Source organism: Pseudochaenichthys georgianus, chromosome 15 (genome assembly GCF_902827115.2).
Source record: "Pseudochaenichthys georgianus chromosome 15, fPseGeo1.2, whole genome shotgun sequence".
Taxonomy (NCBI): domain Eukaryota; kingdom Metazoa; phylum Chordata; class Actinopteri; order Perciformes; family Channichthyidae; genus Pseudochaenichthys; species Pseudochaenichthys georgianus.
The window spans coordinates 30,341,190-30,360,350 of record NC_047517.1 but is presented as its reverse complement, the minus strand read 5'-3'; the positions used below and the strand labels follow the sequence as shown (position 1 = coordinate 30,360,350).

At 39.8% G+C, this 19,161-nt stretch overlaps 1 protein-coding gene across 1 annotated transcript; it reads left to right on the top strand.

Moving 5' to 3' along the window:
• Window positions 1-30: 30 nt before the first annotated feature.
• On the top strand, window positions 31-17,352 carry actn2b (actinin, alpha 2b). The gene is made up of 21 exons (XM_034100750.2): window positions 31-323; window positions 4,278-4,392; window positions 4,511-4,630; window positions 4,756-4,842; window positions 4,974-5,061; window positions 5,364-5,442; window positions 8,061-8,142; window positions 8,416-8,501; window positions 8,734-8,826; window positions 9,148-9,378; window positions 9,563-9,710; window positions 10,450-10,600; window positions 11,670-11,778; window positions 12,519-12,659; window positions 12,876-13,058; window positions 13,329-13,463; window positions 13,765-13,944; window positions 14,441-14,587; window positions 15,223-15,288; window positions 15,376-15,534; window positions 16,366-17,352. The coding sequence occupies exons 1-21, from the start codon at window positions 189-191 to the stop codon at window positions 16,522-16,524; spliced, it is 2,694 nt and encodes an 897-aa protein (XP_033956641.1). The 5' UTR covers window positions 31-188; the 3' UTR covers window positions 16,525-17,352.
• Window positions 17,353-19,161: the final 1,809 nt, after the last annotated feature.

Sequence of the window (19,161 nt, the reverse complement as noted above, 5' to 3'; positions counted from 1 at the left end):
CGTGACTGTCCAGTACTAAAGATACTGTCGCTTGTGCATCTGTGGCAACCAGGGCCAGACGTCTGTCAGGTCGGGAGGACAAGGGCAAGAGTGTGTGAGAGAGAAAGCAGCAGCTCAGAGAGAAGAAAGTCAGGGAATTATTCTGTCCTCAGAATTACAGTTAATCCAGCTCCGGAGGAACAGCAAGTATGATGACGATGACTCAGATGGAGACCACGGTGCACTATGATAACGGCTACGACGAGTATCAATACATGAACCAGGAGGATGAGTGGGACAGGGACAATCTACTGGACCCTGCATGGGAACAACAGCAGAGGAAAGTAAGTCAAAGAGAACAATCTGTTTCGAAAATAATACGTGAATCCTATCTGTTATGAATGGAAAAGAGATACAACTATTCAGGCTAATAAATAACTAAAAATTAACCACATTACAAGAGTGTATTGAATTTCCAGCAGTTGATTTTCACATACTTTTCCAGTTATTTGGGTATACATTGTCTGACAACATAGTTTCAAAACCGCTCTGAGACTAATTTGCAGCAAGCAGACCTTGGTAAAGAAATGTACATCCGGCTAAGAGTTTCAAAATAAAATACCCGATGTTGAACCTAACATTTTCAGAAGCGTTTTTTTGATTAAACGTAGCGCGAATAAAATAGATTATATGTTTGTCATACCATAGAGGCAAGTTATTGTAGCACTTATCTTCTATTTTGTCCTAGTTGTGTGTGTACGTGCAACGTTACTTGGCAAAAGTCGCTAACCGAAGACACTCTTAGTAGCTAATGTCAATGTAAGGTTAAAACCATTAAAAATAACAACCACTTTCAATTGTTTAAATGTTACCATCCTTGACACTACTTAACCCCGTATTAAAGTAGACATTTTAACAATGAAGCAACGGCATCAACTTTTGCAAGTCTTCCAACAAAGGTTAGTATTAGTTATCTCTGACAGACTTATAACGTTATTACTGCGTGTATTTTACATACTCGGTAATTGGCGCAGGCAATATTGCAAAAATAAATCGCGAAATGCAGTATTTTAAGGAATGAATTATGTTTTTTGTTAACTTTCACCCAATAACCGGAATTTTCACGTGACGTTTTAGTATGAAGGACAGCATTAGGTAACTTCCGGTGTGGTTCTAGTTACGTGCTGCTGATTAGACGCTGCCGGGTTTCATGCAAGGAGGGCGGCTTGACGGACGGATGCGGCGGGTACCAGGCTGCTAACAATAGCCTCCAGCGGCTCTCCAGACTGCTGCCTCTCCACTGATACGCGCGGAATGCGAGCTGTCAACAGATGCTTCAAACACATGATGACGCTCTTGGGATTAGAATGGACGCTGCATCTAATTTTAACCTCGGGACCAAAAGGTATTATAGTAGGGTTAATCCAGTGTCCTTGCTGCGGAATTCTTTTGTTTATAGAAACCACGCAGAAATAATGTACCAGCTCAACTCAATATAGCCTCGGCCTCCCACACTGTCAATTGGGCATAGGGCTTTAAAAGTTGGCCTTAAACTGCAGCTCTTCGCACAACTGGAGGCCATCAACTCCATGCCCATAACCTCCTGTGGCCCCCACCACAGGGATGACAAAACTGTATTTTTGGTAACACAAGGCAGCAACAGGTCCCTTGTATATACACAACAATCTTTCCAGTATTTATATTTTACTTATCATAATTTGGAGTTACTTAGTGGAGAGTGGTTGAGTTCTTGGAACAGCTGTTCACACTAATCAGAACTCATAAAGCACCAGTGATGGTCGCATACAGCAACATTGGTATACTGTTTTTTTATTATGATGGGAGGTGATAAAGGTGTTCTGTGTCTGACTAGTTTGTTATAAACCCCTGCTTGACACTATTGTTGCCACAAGGCTTATGTTTGCTTCATTAGGGGCCACTATTAGTCACCTTAAATATTTGTATCTAATCCAATCTCTGGTGCAGTGGCCTTATTTCAAATCCTACTTTCGGATTTTGGATATTAATGAGACCTTTTTGAATCTTTTAGTTGACTCCAACAGATATAACCTCAGTTAACATTAATGTTTCAGAGTCTTTGTCTTTTAAACATGTTAAACAGCCGCTTCTCATGTATTTTCCATCCTCCTGGACATGGCATGCCAGCCTATGACCTAGTGAGGCCCCAATGGCATTAGCCAGTTCAGTGACAGGGTTGGTCGTCGCTGAATGTGATTCATAAATATATTTAGCCTTAATCGTCATTGGTCTGTAGTGTTGAAGAGTGAGGTAGGGGGCTTGGAAAGTGAGCAGCAGGAGTCTGTGACTGAGTCAAATTTGGAGAACCGGCAGGCCACGTTTTTTAACAAGGAGGGCAGCAGTTCAATGTCACACTCACCCTGGGGACTCACTCAGTGTGGAATGTGATGGCCTTTACTCCAAAGCCTGTAATATTATGTTCTTGCACTGGCACCCAAAGAAAAAGCCTAAGCGTCTGGCAGGTTCCCCCATAAACTCATGTGTTCATGAGATCTTTAAAACTTGCAGTTGGAACATGTGCTAAACTATCTAAAAGTAATGTCAAATGACGCTATCAATTTATTATAAATAATTATTAACTGATAAAAGCATTTGACAAATTTGCTCTTGTATTCTCAAAGGCTATAAGAATACACATTTATTGTACTATTTGCTCAAAACAGCCCAAACAAAGTGCCAAAAGAATAATATATATGAATATTATATTATAAATGATATATATTCAAATATAATCATCATACTTCAACCACTGATAGTAAAGGTACTCAAAAAAGCTCCAGGACAAATATATATTTGTTTTGGTGACATAGGAGATTAAAAGAGCACAATATAAAGTTTGGCACTTGGCTCACATAACAGACAATTTACCAAATATTTAATATAATATACTAAATACGAAAATGTAATTACTGATAGTAGCTTAAGATTTTCTTTCTATTGTGGCAAAAGTTAAAACAATGAAAGACATCCATCCTTCTGTCATACCCCTTACATTTATTTTTCTTTAATAAATAATTGTTTATAATGCCGTCATCCTTAATCCACGCTTGCTTGTCTTCATGCTTTAGCGTTGTAATGCGTGAGACCTGGAATAACAGCATACTGTGATAAAGCTATCACCCTGCAGCTGTAACCAATCACATTCTAAGTGGCAAACTAATGACAGAAAGTGATGTGAGGTGAAAAAACTCTGTATCCATGTGACATTTTCACTTATGTTGACACGGCGAGACATTTTGACGTTTTTCCCTCCCAGTCTCTTATCGTGAGGCACAGCAGAGCGGTCTAAATTTAACACCTTGTATCGGTCGGAATGTGCTCTGTGGTCGGCTCGCAGCTTTCATCCGAGCAGTGTTGAGCGTCTGTGAACTCTGTGGCTCGCTATTGACAGACTTTTTAAAAATAGGAGAAGAAAGACAATGATCCTGTCTTAACTTGATTTACAGTATTTTAGTACCCCACCTGGAGTACATTTGGTTGTTAGCTTTGGAACTAGAAGAAGAAAAATTTGAAATTCGACACTAATGGGTCACTGAAGGTTAATCCATAAATTTAGCAGTGGACAAAGAGGTTAACATTGATTTTGTACATAGTCTAGTAGTGAAGACTTGTTAAGCTGTTAGCTGCCTCACTTTGTTTAGGTCTGTTGCAGACAGAAATATACAGTGGTGGACGAAGTACTCAGATATTCTACTGAAGTTAAAGCAGCAATACTGCACTGTAACAATACTCTGTTACAAGTAAAAGTCTGGAATTTAAAGTCATACTCAAGTAAAAGTGTTGGTTCAAAATATACTTAAAATACCACATGGCTTATCAAAATCATGTACATTATATTACTGGATAACGATTTTCAATGCATGAATATGTACATTAGATGTGTAAATCAGTTTATTGTTAAGTTGAACCGTTGATATACATCGTCATTTATTATTTGATTTTGTATTTAATACTCAAGTTAAGTACAAATACAGCAACCTTTTAGAGTACCAGTACAATACATGAGTTCATACACTTAGTGACATTGTACTGGGAATGTCATGTAATATACGTTTAAAGTAAAGTTATTGTTCAATAGCTTTTACTCTTTTTTAACATGTTATATGCTTTTTTTTATAAATATTCTTATTTCTCCTCTCCTCCTTGTTCTCCTGTAATGCAAGGAAGTGCAGAGATGTTATGCACATAATACTTTTTACGTTTGTATGATGACATTTCATAAAATCCTCTTTAATTGACTGCTCTCTCTTCCCTGTTAGACCTTCACAGCCTGGTGTAACTCTCACCTGAGGAAAGCTGGAACTCAAATTGAAAATATTGAGGAGGACTTCAGGAATGGACTAAAACTCATGCTGCTTCTGGAAGTTATCTCAGGTGAGATCACTAAAGGACAATGTTTATTTTATAACATCATATTTTCATTATCTCTACTTTAATTTGATAATATTGTTACATCGAAAGCTGGATCCATCATAAATGTTTTTATTTGTAGGAGAGAGGTTACCCAAGCCAGACAGAGGGAAGATGCGGTTTCATAAGATTGCTAACGTCAACAAAGCGTTGGAATACATCACGAGCAAAGGAGTGAAACTGGTGTCCATTGGTGCTGAAGGTAATCCTTCCTGTTTAATGAATATACTACAGCTGCCCAACATGGTCTCACAAACATAGATGTTAGAGTGATAATCAAAATGTAAATATTTACTCAAGTCAAATCTGATTTTCTTTCCCTTTCAGAGATTGTTGACGGTAATGTAAAGATGACTCTTGGAATGATCTGGACTATCATCCTCCGCTTCGCAATCCAGGACATTAATGTGGAAGGTGAAATGATAAAATCCTAAATAATCAGAGTCTAGTTATTGTTCTATAGACAATGTTTCACTGAGCGTAGACACAACAAACCTATACTTTGTTATATGTAACCATTTATTTTGAATTCACTCTCTCCTCAGAAACATCTGCCAAGGAAGGTCTTCTTCTGTGGTGTCAGAGAAAGACGGCCCCCTACAGGAATGTCAATGTTCAAAACTTCCATGTCAGGTGAGTGTTAAAGACATCAGCTACTGTTGAGTCTAATAGTCTAGTTTATGTGATTGATAGCTAAGGGTTGTCCTTTCATTCTATACCTAAGTAAAGGGATTATAACTGTCAACACATAGAGAGTTCATACAGTGAACATCTGCTAATACTCAATTCTTCCTTAGGCCTACTTTAAGCGATACAGATCTGTCTGCACCATAGTTATGCTACTGTAGTTCTGGACTCCAGCATCTATGAGTTATTTTAGCATGTTCCTTCTCTGAACTGACATGTTGGCTCTCTCTGCTCATTGGCCGGTGAAGCTGGAAGGATGGCCTGGCCTTCTGCGCCCTGATTCATAGACACAGACCCGACCTCCTCGACTACTCTAAGCTCAACAAGGTGTCGTGTGGTTTCACTTGTAACCAGGATGCTGTGTTTCAGCCCCCAAAAACTAACATGACTTATTCCCACAAAATTAGCACCCCTATCACAGTGTGAACTAATAAAAACAAATACACACTACAGAGTCAGAATAATGGCTCTATTTATAACGTGTTGACTTCTGCTGTGAAACACTGAGGAACATTTCTCTATATCTAGAACTGGAGGTGTATGCTATGTTTCTGTGTACAGAAAAGTGTTCTGATCCAGAGAAAATACAAAATATAGCAGCTTGAGGTTGTTTGTTGGGGCCGTTGGTATTATTCATGGCGGTTTTGTATACACTGATGGAAATAAGAACATGTCATATGAGTCTGTTGAGTATATGTAAGGTAAGCTGTTTAATGGAAGTCCAGTTGTTTGTCGCAGGCAGAATCAGGTAGCATTAATGTTTGCCGTAGATAAACAGTATGTTCTTTTGCTAATGGATTTAATCAACGGATGGGTTTCTTCTTCACAGGATACCATTTTATCATTAGTCTCACATCATGCTTCATTAATCCAAACTAAAGCAGTTCACAGTGTACACAATTTAAGCATAATTAGCATTCATTGATCGATTTTGAAAAAGCAGTGCCTATACCATTGGACCTAATGGGGAGGTGGTAAATATGTCTACCTTGTAGTTTTGAGAGTTTGCCCGGGTGTGTGTGTTGTTTTGAGCTTAAATGCTTTTCGTGGTTTCTGGGTTTAAAGGATGTTGAGGATTCCCAGTGTTTGAATATAAACAGGCGAGGGCCTCAGTGTGCTGCTTATTTGCAGAGCTACAAGACCAATTGACAGCCCTCCAGTCTTGTAACAAGTAAAACATCCTTTCCTTACTGGAAGAAGGTGCTGCAGTAGCAAGTTCGGAATATTTACGTTAGGCTTTTTCTTGCAGTGCTAGATCTGTTTTGATATAAAACCACAACTTGGAGGAAAAAAGACAAAATAAATGTTCCTGTCCATAAGCTTTTGTTATGTTATACTGCAAATAACTAATTCATGGGCTAAACAATCAGACAGTGTATTCATGAGAAAGTCGATAGCTGAGCTTAAATAGGAACATTTACTTTACCTTGGCTCAGTACTGTATATGTATAGCAGGGGAACACCAAGCTCGATTACAAAGAGTGACATTTTCATTTGTTTTGGAAACAGAAGGCGTTCACTTTTCAACACACAAGTCTCTGGCGTGACTTGGAGTTGACCCTGAGTATTCACAGAAACATGAGCCTCGTCCCCTTCAGTGCTCAGGCTTAACTTAACCTCTGCTATTGTCCACGATGTCACGTAGTGTTCCCCACTCAGAGGCTACCAGTCCTCATAAAAGTCAGGAAGATGTCTACTAGATTGGTACTGTCATGTTAATCCGTCAAATCTTAAGGATGGTGTTGAGTCTCATAGTTAGGAAAGGGCACTTGGGGTAAATATGAATGATGGGGCACACACACATAACGTACCATATCGATTTCTTTCTACTGCTTTTTCTCACACTTTAAATCGCTTTGACATACATATTTACACAGTGGACTTTCAGTTCTGCTCGTGCTGCCAGGAGACAGTTTTACGCCAGGCAGCTGTTGAGTCTGGCTCCAGGTGAGAGCGTTTAAGCTTCAGTGTTACTGCCTGCTGAGACAGCTCTGGTCAGGCGACACACACACACACACACACACACACACACACACACACACACACACACACACACACACACACACACACACACACACACACACACACACACACACACACACAGGCCTTGGGCTATCCTTCTATCCATTCATCCATCCCTACATCCCGTCATGAATTCACCACCCTGTCCCTCCGTCTCTGTGTGTCCTGCTCTGGATCTGTGAGCAGCTGGTCCTGTCATGTAGTGAGCCAGCCCCCTACGTTTATGGAACAGCGGGACAGAGATAGGGACAATAGCAGCAGCATGATAGCATGATCCCTTTACCTCATTGCACTCTCACTGGCTGTCCTATTAGTAGGGAGGGGTTCGCCGTCAGCTGTTGGCTAAATGCACCCTTCCCACCCTGGTTATGCACTTGGTTTCTCCTGTTGAAGATATATGTGATGTTTGTTGTAGGGCTGAAATGTTTTCTTGGGTAATCTCTTATTAACTTAATTTACGAATTCATTTAGTTTAATAGTGTTGTCATAAATAGTGTAAATTATTCAAATCAAGTACAAACATTATGCTGGTTATGATTTTATACACGGATTTTAAGATGAATAGCCATATTGAAGAATAATCAATTATTTTAAGTCTGCATCAGAGTATGGACATCCACTACAATACACTTTTTAATTTGTTTAATATTAATGTTAGTTTACAAATGGTCGTTCTCTTAAGCATAAGTTTCTCTTTAAGTTTAATTGTTTTTATATATCATGTCTTAACTTAATATAATAACACTGCAGACAGAATGTAGAACTTCTTAAGATTATTCAAAACAAATGCTATTAAATGAATGTGCATGTTCAGTAGGAGATCAGGGAGTACGATGTGCCCACCATAGCATGGGGGTCAGTGTAGTGGCATTTTAAGTCCAGCATTGCTGTTCAGTGATGTCGAGTTATGTTTCTTTATTTAGGATGATCCTCTGGGGAACCTGAACCTGGCTTTTGACATAGCCGAGAAACACCTGGACATTCCCAAAATGCTGGACGCAGAAGGTAATGCTTTATGAAATATATATATAAAATCTGATTTTTCCAAATAGAAATGTCAACTTATATTTCAACAATATGCTGTACTGTTGTGTTGGACTGTCATATTTTGTCTGTTGAAGGTCTATTTTGTTTTTCAATGTTAGTCCTAAAATCACATTTAATGTAGACAATAAATGAATACGTTGCTTCTGTCTCTCTTCATTCTTCCAAAGTAATTTCAACTATTTAAATTTGTCCCTCGTTTTTGCCTTTCTGCCCCCTTTTCCTCTATCTAAGACATCATCAACACCCCGAAGCCCGATGAAAGAGCCATCATGACCTATGTGTCCTGTTTTTACCATGCCTTTGCTGGAGCTGAACAGGTATAGTTGGTGAACCATCACCTTACCAACTTTTATTTTAGCCAACCCTATCTATATGTTCATTTTGAGAGCGGGTGCAACATTATTGTCAGTTTGATTCTAACTTGGCATTTGACCAACAAAAGTATTGCTGGGATAATGTTATAACATCATTTGAAAGGATCAATGGGAGCGTGGCCCGCTGTGTAACTATACTGATGTAATTACAATTTATTGTGCCCTGTGCTCTCAGGCAGAGACGGCTGCCAACAGGATCTGTAAGGTGCTCGGTGTGAACCAGGAGAACGAGAAAATGATGGAAGAGTATGAGAGACTGGCCAGCGAGGTAAAGCAAAATGAATCTTCTGATGAAAAGATATCCTCTTTTATGACGACACATGTGCAATTTAATTAGATTTTTCCAAAGTAGATTAAACTTTGGAACCTTTGTAGATAAGAGTATACACAGTACACGTAACACTACAGTTTGTCTCCTTAGATGACTATATACCAATAAAGTACAGATTGAAATGTGCTTTCCCCTACTTATGCATCCATCTGCTGAATAAAATCAATAACTCATCACAGTCTTCCTGACACACTGATATCTTAGCATGCTGCTTTCTTGACTCTCCACTTATTCCCATGTTGTCCTTCTGTTTCCAAGCTGCTGGAGTGGATCCGCCGCACCACTCCCTGGCTGGAGAACCGGACCCCAGAGAAGACCATGGCGGAGATGCAGCAAAAGCTGGAGGATTTCAGGGACTACAGGCGCCAGCACAAGCCCCCTAAAGTGCAGGAGAAGTGCCAGCTGGAAATTAACTTCAACACCCTGCAGACCAAGTTGCGCATCAGCAATCGCCCTGCCTTCATGCCCTCCGAGGGGAAGATGGTATCTGTAAGTCACTCCAAACTCTTCCACTGCCTGTGTGTGTGTTCACCATCACTGTTTATGTCAAGTATTTTAGAGGTAAAACAGTCAACAGCCAACCAATAGAAGCTGATGTTTTACACTAATGTACATAATTATTTATTTCTCATTTAGAGTGAGTTTAAACTTGTATTTTTAATGTTGTGTACAGGATATTGCCAGTGCATGGCAGGGCCTGGACCAGGCAGAGAAAGGGTATGAGGAGTGGCTCCTCACAGAGATCCGTAGGTTGGAGAGGCTGGACCATCTGGCTGAAAAGTTTCGCCAAAAAGCCACCAACCATGAGAACTGGGCCAGCGGTCAGTTGAAGTTTTATATTTCAGCATTTTAACTGTCTGCATGCTTGCTTTTCGATTAATGTCTTACTGCAGCACACAACTACAGTGTAACTATGTTCAAACTATGATTCTGATATGGGCCATTTTGATATCGGGTGCTTAATCAGTTTCAGGTCTGACTTTTTGTCTGAACAGTCATAGTGGATTTTTCTGGGACTTTTACATCACTTTAAATCAACATTGACACTCTCAATCTTCTGACTTGCGTGTCATATCAACCTGTAATGAAACCATCAATACTGACTTCAGCAGCCTCTATGTTTAAGACAGCTTGCTGCGTGGGCCTTCGTGTGATTACATTATTTTTTACCAAGCGGGTCATTCCGGGAGTGTGACCAGTTCACTATGATCAGAATTGAGCCTTGAGGCTTACAGTGGTAACTTAACCTAGATCTATGGTCCATGATTATCTGTTTATTTGTTAGCCTTGGCCTCTGTATTCCTGCTTCTCTGACTGCTTTTCAGTTTTCAAGTGTTTCCACTAACCCTAGGGTTTGTTTAGACTTGTTCCTTATTAGAATTGAGTGAAGGTTTTATGGTCTGTCCAATGCAATCAGCCTGTAGTGGACTGCAACAGGTCACGTTCTCCATCAGCAATGACCAAATAAGGCCTGTGTTTAGACCTCACCTACCAATCATCTTGTTGTTCCCCTCTTACCTCATTTCTTTCTCTGTCTCTTTGCATATGTGTGATATTCAGGTAAAGAACTGATCCTCTCCCAGAACGACTATGAAACAGCCACCCTGATTGAAATCAAAGCATTGCTTCGAAAACACGAGGCCTTTGAGAGCGACTTGGCAGCTCACCAGGACAGAGTGGAGCAGATTGCAGCCATTGCACAGGAACTAAAGTACGCACTCCCTAAAGCAGACGTTTGTTTCACGTCTACCAAACACAGTGCCACCAAGGGGAGGCAGGGGGCAAATAGCAAAATCAACTAATGCCATCCCAATTTGTGTTTCTTTAATAACTTGTATTGTATAACCTAGAGGGCTGAATATTCATGACAAGCAACAAAGGACGTGCAGAACCAAAACACTTCTTCCCTTCAACCATTTGAGATATTACATTACAGTGGGAGAAAAGCAGAACAAACTCATTTGAACAAAATTAACTCACTGTGGAAATGTGACTTTCTCAAAAGTATTTGTTTAAACGACTTAAATCCTCTTCTTCTAGGTTAAGAATATGTTACCTTATCTTAATAGAAGGGGAATGGTGTAGTCCTGAGGCATGTTGACATTTTTAATCAGCAGTCGATCAGCAACACCTGTCCATAGTTATCTTCTCTGTCCGGAATTGGCCACAGTACTTCCTGTTTCAAAGTTATCCGCTTTTCTAAAAGCAGATGAACGTTAATGAATTGTGTCTTTATAATATAAGACACAATTCATTAACGTTCATTTTAAGACAAGACCATCCAACTCATGTTATGAGTTGGATGGTCTTGTCTTAAATTGAAGGTGCTTACTTAAAGGAATTGTCAGATCACTTTTCAGTGATGCTACAGAAAGGAACATTACTCTGGTGTTTTGAAACTACGCTAGTTTACCAAACGAGACAATAGTGATACTGTGTTGTGTCTCCATTTGGGATCAAGGTTAAATAAGTAGCATTAGTCAAACGTAAAGACATTTTCTTCGCTTTAAAAAAAACCTTATTCGTCTTTACTTGGAGCCTATTTTAAAACTTAACATCCACTTGATGTACATTTATACTAAATGTAATATTATATTTTGGCAGTTTTCTATGAACAGACCTTCATCATTGAACACTTGAGTCTGACTTTGTCCTTTTATATCCCTTTTTAATCAATTTTTGTTATTTTTGTTTTGTATCTAAATCGCTGGGGAACTATAACTCCATAAAGCTATTTTCCATAATTGAAATGAACAGCTGTTGATGCTTTGTTTTTCTAGTGAGCTGGACTACCATGATGTGGCTGCTGTAAACCAGCGCTGCCAGAGCATTTGTGACTTGTGGGACAAGCTGGGAACCCTGACTCAGAAGAGAAGAGAGGCACTGGAGGTGAGATGACCCACTCTACCTTTTTTTTTAAATTATATTTCGTGAGGTTAATGTTTTCACATGTCTTAGGATAAGTTAATAAGTCTCCACAAGAGTGCGCTAATGTTCCACACAGTCCCCAATAGATGCAGAATCCAAAACCAACTTAATCAAAATGTCATTGTAATCATATTTAGATGTCTGTCAATGACATCTGAACAGTGAAGACATGACTGATTGATGAGGAGAGTATCCCCTCTCAAACCCCTGACCTAGATAGAATGGTAAAACTGAAGGGTGTAAGGGATAGAGGAGAAATAGATGCAAGAGTCCTGTCCAGGAAGTGATTGGCCGAGAGCCCGCGAGCCACTTCCTATGATCCGTGCTGGCCATCCAGACCTGTGAATGTGTGAGGCCCCTAGAATAGGGCCAGGGATTAAGTCTGAATGACAGGGGCAGAGGTCTGTTTTCTGTCATGTCCCACTCCCCAACACCCACTGTATGCGGGGAAGGGAGGGGAGGGATTTTGTCAGGAACAACAAAGCCAGAGTTAGGGGTCAATGAGGCCATAACAATGTTATGCCCCCTCGGATTAGTCATTAAAACAGGTGAGGGGATGTTTTTCTGGGATTTGTAAGTGAGATGTGATGAGGATGACTTCTCCTTAGATCAAGGCAGACTCAATGCTGAGCTATAGATTGGATGTTTTCAGGGTTTATAAATAAACAATCCAGACATGTGATATCTTGTAATTCCCTCAGCGTACAGAGAAGCTGCTGGAGACGATTGATCAGTTGTTCATAGAGTTTGCCAAGAGGTTGGCTCCGTTCAACAACTGGATGGAGGGAGCCATGGAGGATCTGCAGGATATGTTCATAGTGCATACTATTGAAGAGGTTCAGGTAGGTTCTTTCATTTCACAACAGGTATGCTGTTATCAAATGTAATTTAAAGTGAACCTGCCCACAATTTTCCTATGATCATCCTTGGAGGTGCAATGTTATATAATGTGTAATGTTGGTATACCTATCACACCAAAATATAACCACATAATATTATCACTCTTGACAAAATTGACATTTTAATAAAAATGAAGGACTTCCCTTTTTCCATTCCAGAGTTTAATCGCAGCTCATGAGCAGTTCAAAGCGACTCTCCCCGAGGCAGATGCAGAGAGACAGGCTCTCTTGGGAATCCACAATGAAGTGCAGAAAATCTCCCAGAGCTATGGGATAAAGGCTAACATTGTCAACCCATATAGCACCCTCACAACTGAGGACCTTATCGAAAAGTGGGACAAGGTACTTGCGGCTTCAACACTTACTGACCGACTCATATCAAGGAATAAAGTCATTATTGAGATAGTGGCCGTCTAGCCATATAAGAAACATAAATTATGAAATATCTACGCTTCAAAGTCAAGAATTGCTACATTAAAGTTGTATTACTGAGTTAAAAGACTATATAACACATAGTAGTAGCATGTTGCTGCTCAATGTCTCTTTTTAGGGGAAGCCAGCTTCTTGCAATTACAACTAAGCCCTGTGTGTGTACATGCATGTGTTTTGTAGGTGAAGAAACTGGTTCCTCAGAGAGATGGTGCCCTCCACGAGGAGATGGCCCGTCAGCATGCCAATGAAAGGCTGAGACGACAGTTTGCTGCCCAGGCTAATCTCATTGGACCGTGGATACAAACCAGGATGGAGGTCAGACATACAGGCTTCATTTGAAATTCGACAGTCACCTCCACCTAATCAAATAAAGGCCTACAATGGAAGATGATTATTCATGATACATTCAAAAGCATTGTACCGTGGTTGTGGCTGCCCAGATAATGATAATAGAATAATGCAAATTATTATTTCTATACACATAAAATGTTCAGATGCTATATGTCCTGAGAGACTGTACTTTAGACACAGGTTAATGATTACCTGCCTTATTAGTGAGGATTGTATGATCTAAATTGGTCCAAATATTAGATTGTCCTTGTTGGGTTTGCTACAGGAAATTGGCCGCTGCTCTCTGGAGATAGGAGGCACCCTGGAGGACCAGATGACCCAGTTGAAGCAGTGTGAGCACATCATTGTTGCCTACAAGCCCAACGTCGACAAGTTGGAGGGAGACCACCAGCTAATCCAAGAGTCCCTGGTGTTTGATAACAAACACACCAACTACACTATGGAGGTACAGGGCAAACATGTTATAAGACTATGCATGGACATGAACACTGCACGGATACTAGGGTTGTGTAATTTCAATAATCTTGCGAGAAGATACGTATCATTATACCGGGGTTATGAATAAGCTAAGCAATATCTTGCCTTGTCTTTTTTTTATGCAGAACACTCGGATCACAATAGCATTTATTGAAGTCCCTGTGAAACTCAACATCATAGCACTACTTTCTGAGCAAATAGATTAACATTTGGCTATAACAGTTATACCAAAGTGCTTTGAGGTTTCTTTGGGTAAATACATTTGTGGAAATACAAAAATGTAAAATGGATTCATACAGACTATTAATACAGTATGACAAAAACACAATATCGATGATAATATAAACGGAAACTGACACATTAAGCATTAGTAAACCTACATTTAGATATCCAGTTTTAAAACCTATTCTGACTGCTCAAGGTGTGTCTGTGTTAACACATCTGCCCTGTCACCACATCAACAGCATATCCGTGTCGGGTGGGAGCTGCTCCTCACGACTGTCGCCCGTACCATCAACGAGATCGAGACCCAGATCCTCACCCGGGATGCCAAAGGAATCAGCCAGCAGCAGATGAAAGAGTTCAGATCCTCTTTCAACCACTTTGACAGGGTACAGCTTTCTACTATTTCGCATAACTGCAGTCTGTTTTTGGGGCGATTTTGAGTTACTAATTTGAAGCAATCAGAGCGATTCAGAAGCCGAGCAGGAGGTTGTGGCGGTAGCCCTATATTTAGAGTTGCCCTGTGGCTTTTATTCAAGCTACATCAGAACTGTAGGAATTTCACAGACTGTCTCACCATGACGGAGCAACAGCATGGATAATACAAGTGACAAACACAAAGTTGAAAAAACTTGCCGTGTACTAGATAAGAACATTTTGTGTCAGTCTATACAACTTACACATGCAGTGTGTGTGTGCATCAAAATATATGATTTACTATATTTGCTCAGTTTAGAAGCTCTCAGACATCATTACATTTTCATCATCTTTAATGTCGAAACAGCAAGATTATGTGCTAAAAGTTGAGAGAATTCAAATGTATTTTACAACAAAAATGTAAAAGAATTATTTTGGTCGTTTCAAATTTGGAAAAGTTGTCTTGGACTGATTCTTACAATATTTCTGTCATATTTGTTGCTATATTAAAAATCATGTTGTATTGTATGTGATTACATTTCCCCCTATTATGATGTATTATTTTCTCTAATCTCTCCTAAATCTTAAATGTGGCTTTGAATTGCAGAAGAAGAATGGAGCAATGGAGACTGATGACTTTAGAGCCTGCCTCATCTCTATGGGTTATGACTTGGTATGAAGTTTTAAACATGCTATCTCATCAGTACTTTACACAAATACTGCTTGATATTTTCTCATTCTCCATCATTGTGTTTCTCAGGGGGAGGTGGAGTTTGCCCGTATAATGATCCTGGTGGACCCCAACGGTACTGGAAACGTCTCTTTCCAGTCTTTCATAGACTTTATGACCAGAGAGACTGCTGACACGGACACTGCTGAGCAGGTTGTGGCATCCTTCCGCATCCTGGCAACTGACAAGGTATGTGTGTGTATGTGTTAGCGTGGCTTACCAGCAGATATTCTTAGGTAACACTAATCTATTCTATTCCAGTTATTACTTCCAAGTATTTGCCATGCCATTATGATTGATGATATACCATTTTATTCATGAGCTCAAAATGGAAAAGGGTGGAGATTGTAGCAATTTTAGGCTGAACAGAAACAGATGCAGGACACAATGTGAAGTTAAAAAAGGCGGCCTTCACTGAAGAGCCAGGTAATTAATTATACACAGTAAATCAGTCCAAACTGAGAAGACAAATCCAGGCTGGGATCAGGCAAAGTCCCAACATTTTGGAAACTGACAGGATGCTGGAAAGTGACACACCAGGAAGAACATAGATAATAGGCTTTGAGCGAGAATGAAACTGTGACATATTTAAGAAGCATGACACACCGCTAGAATATACAAACCAAGTTGTTAATTGATTTCATCCTTGCATCATCTGCTCAAATCTCTAATGGAGACAGGAGGGAAAGAATTGAGGATGTATAAACAAAAGAAGGGAACAAATGACTGTATAACAGGTTGGGTAGATGGGGAAATCATAGGCAGGTAAGAAGGGCAGGTATAAGATAAGATAAGATGTCATTTATTGATCCCAAATTGGATAAGTAGAAATAAACTATTTTAAAATGTAAACATCTCAAAATGTGTGGAAAATCAAGAAGTCGGGAGCACACAAGGTCAAGAACTAAAACGGCAGGAGATGTTAGTCTTTCATTAAAAAAAGGATAGATTAGCAATATGTTCTCTGTATTGGCATGAATGTTTCCGGAAACAGGCCTGATGTACATTTTGTCTCCACAGCCCTACATACTAATGGAGGAGCTGAGGAGAGAACTTCCCCCTGAGCAAGCAGAGTATTGCATCATGAGGATGCCGCCATACGCTGGCTCTGGAGCTCCACCAGAGGCGCTGGACTACACCGCCTTCTCCACTGCCCTCTATGGAGAGAGCGACCTTTAACTGACTAAAAAACACCTTTCACCTACTGACCATGAACCTAACCACCCCTCCCTACCTATCATCCATCCTGATGAATTTAAAGAATCTATAAGAAAGTTGGTTCAAATATGTTGAATTAAATATGTTTGTGACCATCCCTGGTTTTTGTTGATTAGTTTTTTGACATTTGGCTGTCTACAATCATGCTGAGCATTGTCAAATGTCTTGGTAATTGTGTTCTGTCCTCTTGGATAAAATTGCCCCCTAAACAAATAAGAATTTCCATGTTTAAATTATATTTTGAGAAAAAAATGATTGTATATTTTATCTTGTGTGTTATGGAGGTTGTGATTAAGAGAAAATGTAATCAATCATAAATACAGATCACTAGAACATAGACGTATCTATGTCCTGATTCGACTCAGTGTCTTGTAGTGTTTAATGTTTCCTCCCAGTGCCTTTTGTTTTGGGAATACAATTTTCTGATAGGGCGTTTTGAGATGCTTTAAAGTGAATTACAGTTTACTAAAGCAATTTCAGACCTCTTGCCATCCAACAATAAACAGTGTTCAAAATGGGTTCCCAAAAGTCTAAGAATACACAGTATCCACAAAGGAAAAGTGGGAAACCACAAGAATGCAAAAGTAAATGTTTACAATTGCTCAGTGGTTTAAAGGCAGAGAATGCAGGTGATTAAATGTGCATTATTCATGAAACTTGTGTTTTAGGATTGAAACATTTTCTGAGGGAGCAACAAATATGTAAATGCTTACATGTGCCAACAAATGTAAAAGAAACTGCAAAAATCAACACACAAACAAGAAAATAAAGATTGAATGACGCACAACAGGTCCTTATTTGGTAGTATTCCTTTAAAGCCTTCAGAGGTTCACTGTCATGTTTATTTGTTTTCTATGAGCTGGAAAAAAGGAGCATATTTGCTTAATCCGGCAAATGGGGCATGGCTAATGTATAGCACTCATGACAACATTTCTTAAATGTGTGTGAAACACACTTTTTATGAACTATTGGATCTCTTTGTTGACATTTTTCTATGCAGCCAAAGGCATTTTGCTGACATTCTTCAGTATTTCCCCAGCTTTCTCTAGTCTAGAGTAATGTAAGCATTTTTGAAAACAAGTTGAGGCTTAAAAATCAAATTTAGCAAGCTGTGCTGTGTTTTATGCCTTTAATTTGTGTGCACGTTTTTTTCACAATGATCCTTTGTGGACAAATTCAAGAACTATTGCTGGTAGAAATACACCAGCTGATTCGTCCATATTATACAGCTATTTTGCGGCATGTTACCTGTCCATATCACATTCTATACCTTTTGAGATTAAAATAAAGAAATGCTACTTAAATCATTTTCATACAGTAATGCATAAATGCCGTATTTAAATATACAGCAATGGCAATTATTTAAAAATATTCTGGTAATTGAATTGCTCATAACGTATGATACTAAGCAAATATCTTAGTTATAAGTCTCTCGTCATCTCACGCCTAGACTACTGCAACTCCCTCCTGGCTGGTCTACCTGCATGTGCCATCCGACCTCTGCAGCTCATCCAGAATGCAGCGGCTCGTCTGGTCTTCAACCTTCCTAAATTCTCCCACACCACGCCGCTCCTCCGCTCCCTCCACTGGCTTCCGGTAACTGCTAGAATCCACTTCAAGACAATACTTGCCTACCATGCTGCGAATGGATCTGGCCCTTCCTACATCCAGGACATGGTTAAACCGTACACCCCAGCACGTGCACTCCGCTCTGCATCAACCAAACGGCTCGCTGCACCATCGCTGCGAAGGGGACCCAAGTTCCCATCAGCAAAAACACGTGGTATTACGGCAGTAATCTTAAACAAAGTGCCGCGAGGGACTAAACAAGAGAAAAAACACTGTGGACGCGCAAAAACTCAGTCTTTCCAACACAGTATGCGTTTGACCTTTTATTTCCCTTCCAAAAATGCAATATTCCATATCCATGTACGTATCTCCTTGTATGCGTGCCTGAGTGCCTGCGTGAGTGCATGCGGTCAACAAAAATTGTCCTTCTCTAGCTCACTCCCCCATCTATTGCCCGGTGCACAGGTAAAAGCAACCGGATATAAGCACAAACGTCACCACCCAAATGCAATGACACGCCCACCACCTACAGTGACTCAAAAAACATCTTAACAAACACAGAAATGGCTTCATATGTGGCTCCTGCACGTGGGTTTACTATCCTGGCTCCAAAATGGTGGAATGAGCTCCCCATTGACATCAGGACAGCAGATAGCTTACACACCTTCCGGCGCAGACTGAAAACTCATCTCTTTCGACTCCACTTCGAGCGATATAACTATTAACAAAGCACTTATATACTAATAAAGGACTGGCTTACCTAAAGCCAGTTGAGTAGCACTTGAAATGTTTTTGCTCTATGAAGCCTGATGTACTTATATGTTTCTGTTTTCTTCTAGTTTGTATTTTGTTGGTCGAACGCACTTATTGTAAGTCGCTTTGGATAAAAGCGTCAGCTAAATGCAATGTAATGTAATATAAATATCATGTTATGCTTTGATTAAGTCAAATATTTTGTGTGTTTTATTTCACACCCATTGGCAATTTGTGAAGGGTTCTAAAATCAACCTGATCTCACCAGAATGCGTG

What these genes read in the sequence shown, in the direction of transcription:
- actn2b (XM_034100750.2), top strand. Translation starts at nt 189, where the DNA reads ATGATGACGATGACTCAGATGGAGACCACGGTGCACTATGATAACGGC. An exon ending in GGTGTCCATTGGTGCTGAAG is followed by an intron (nt 4,631 to 4,755) that starts GTAATCCTTCCT and finishes TTTCCCTTTCAG; the next exon opens with AGATTGTTGACGGTAATGTA. An exon ending in GCATCCTGGCAACTGACAAG is followed by an intron (nt 15,535 to 16,365) that starts GTATGTGTGTGT and finishes TTGTCTCCACAG; the next exon opens with CCCTACATACTAATGGAGGA.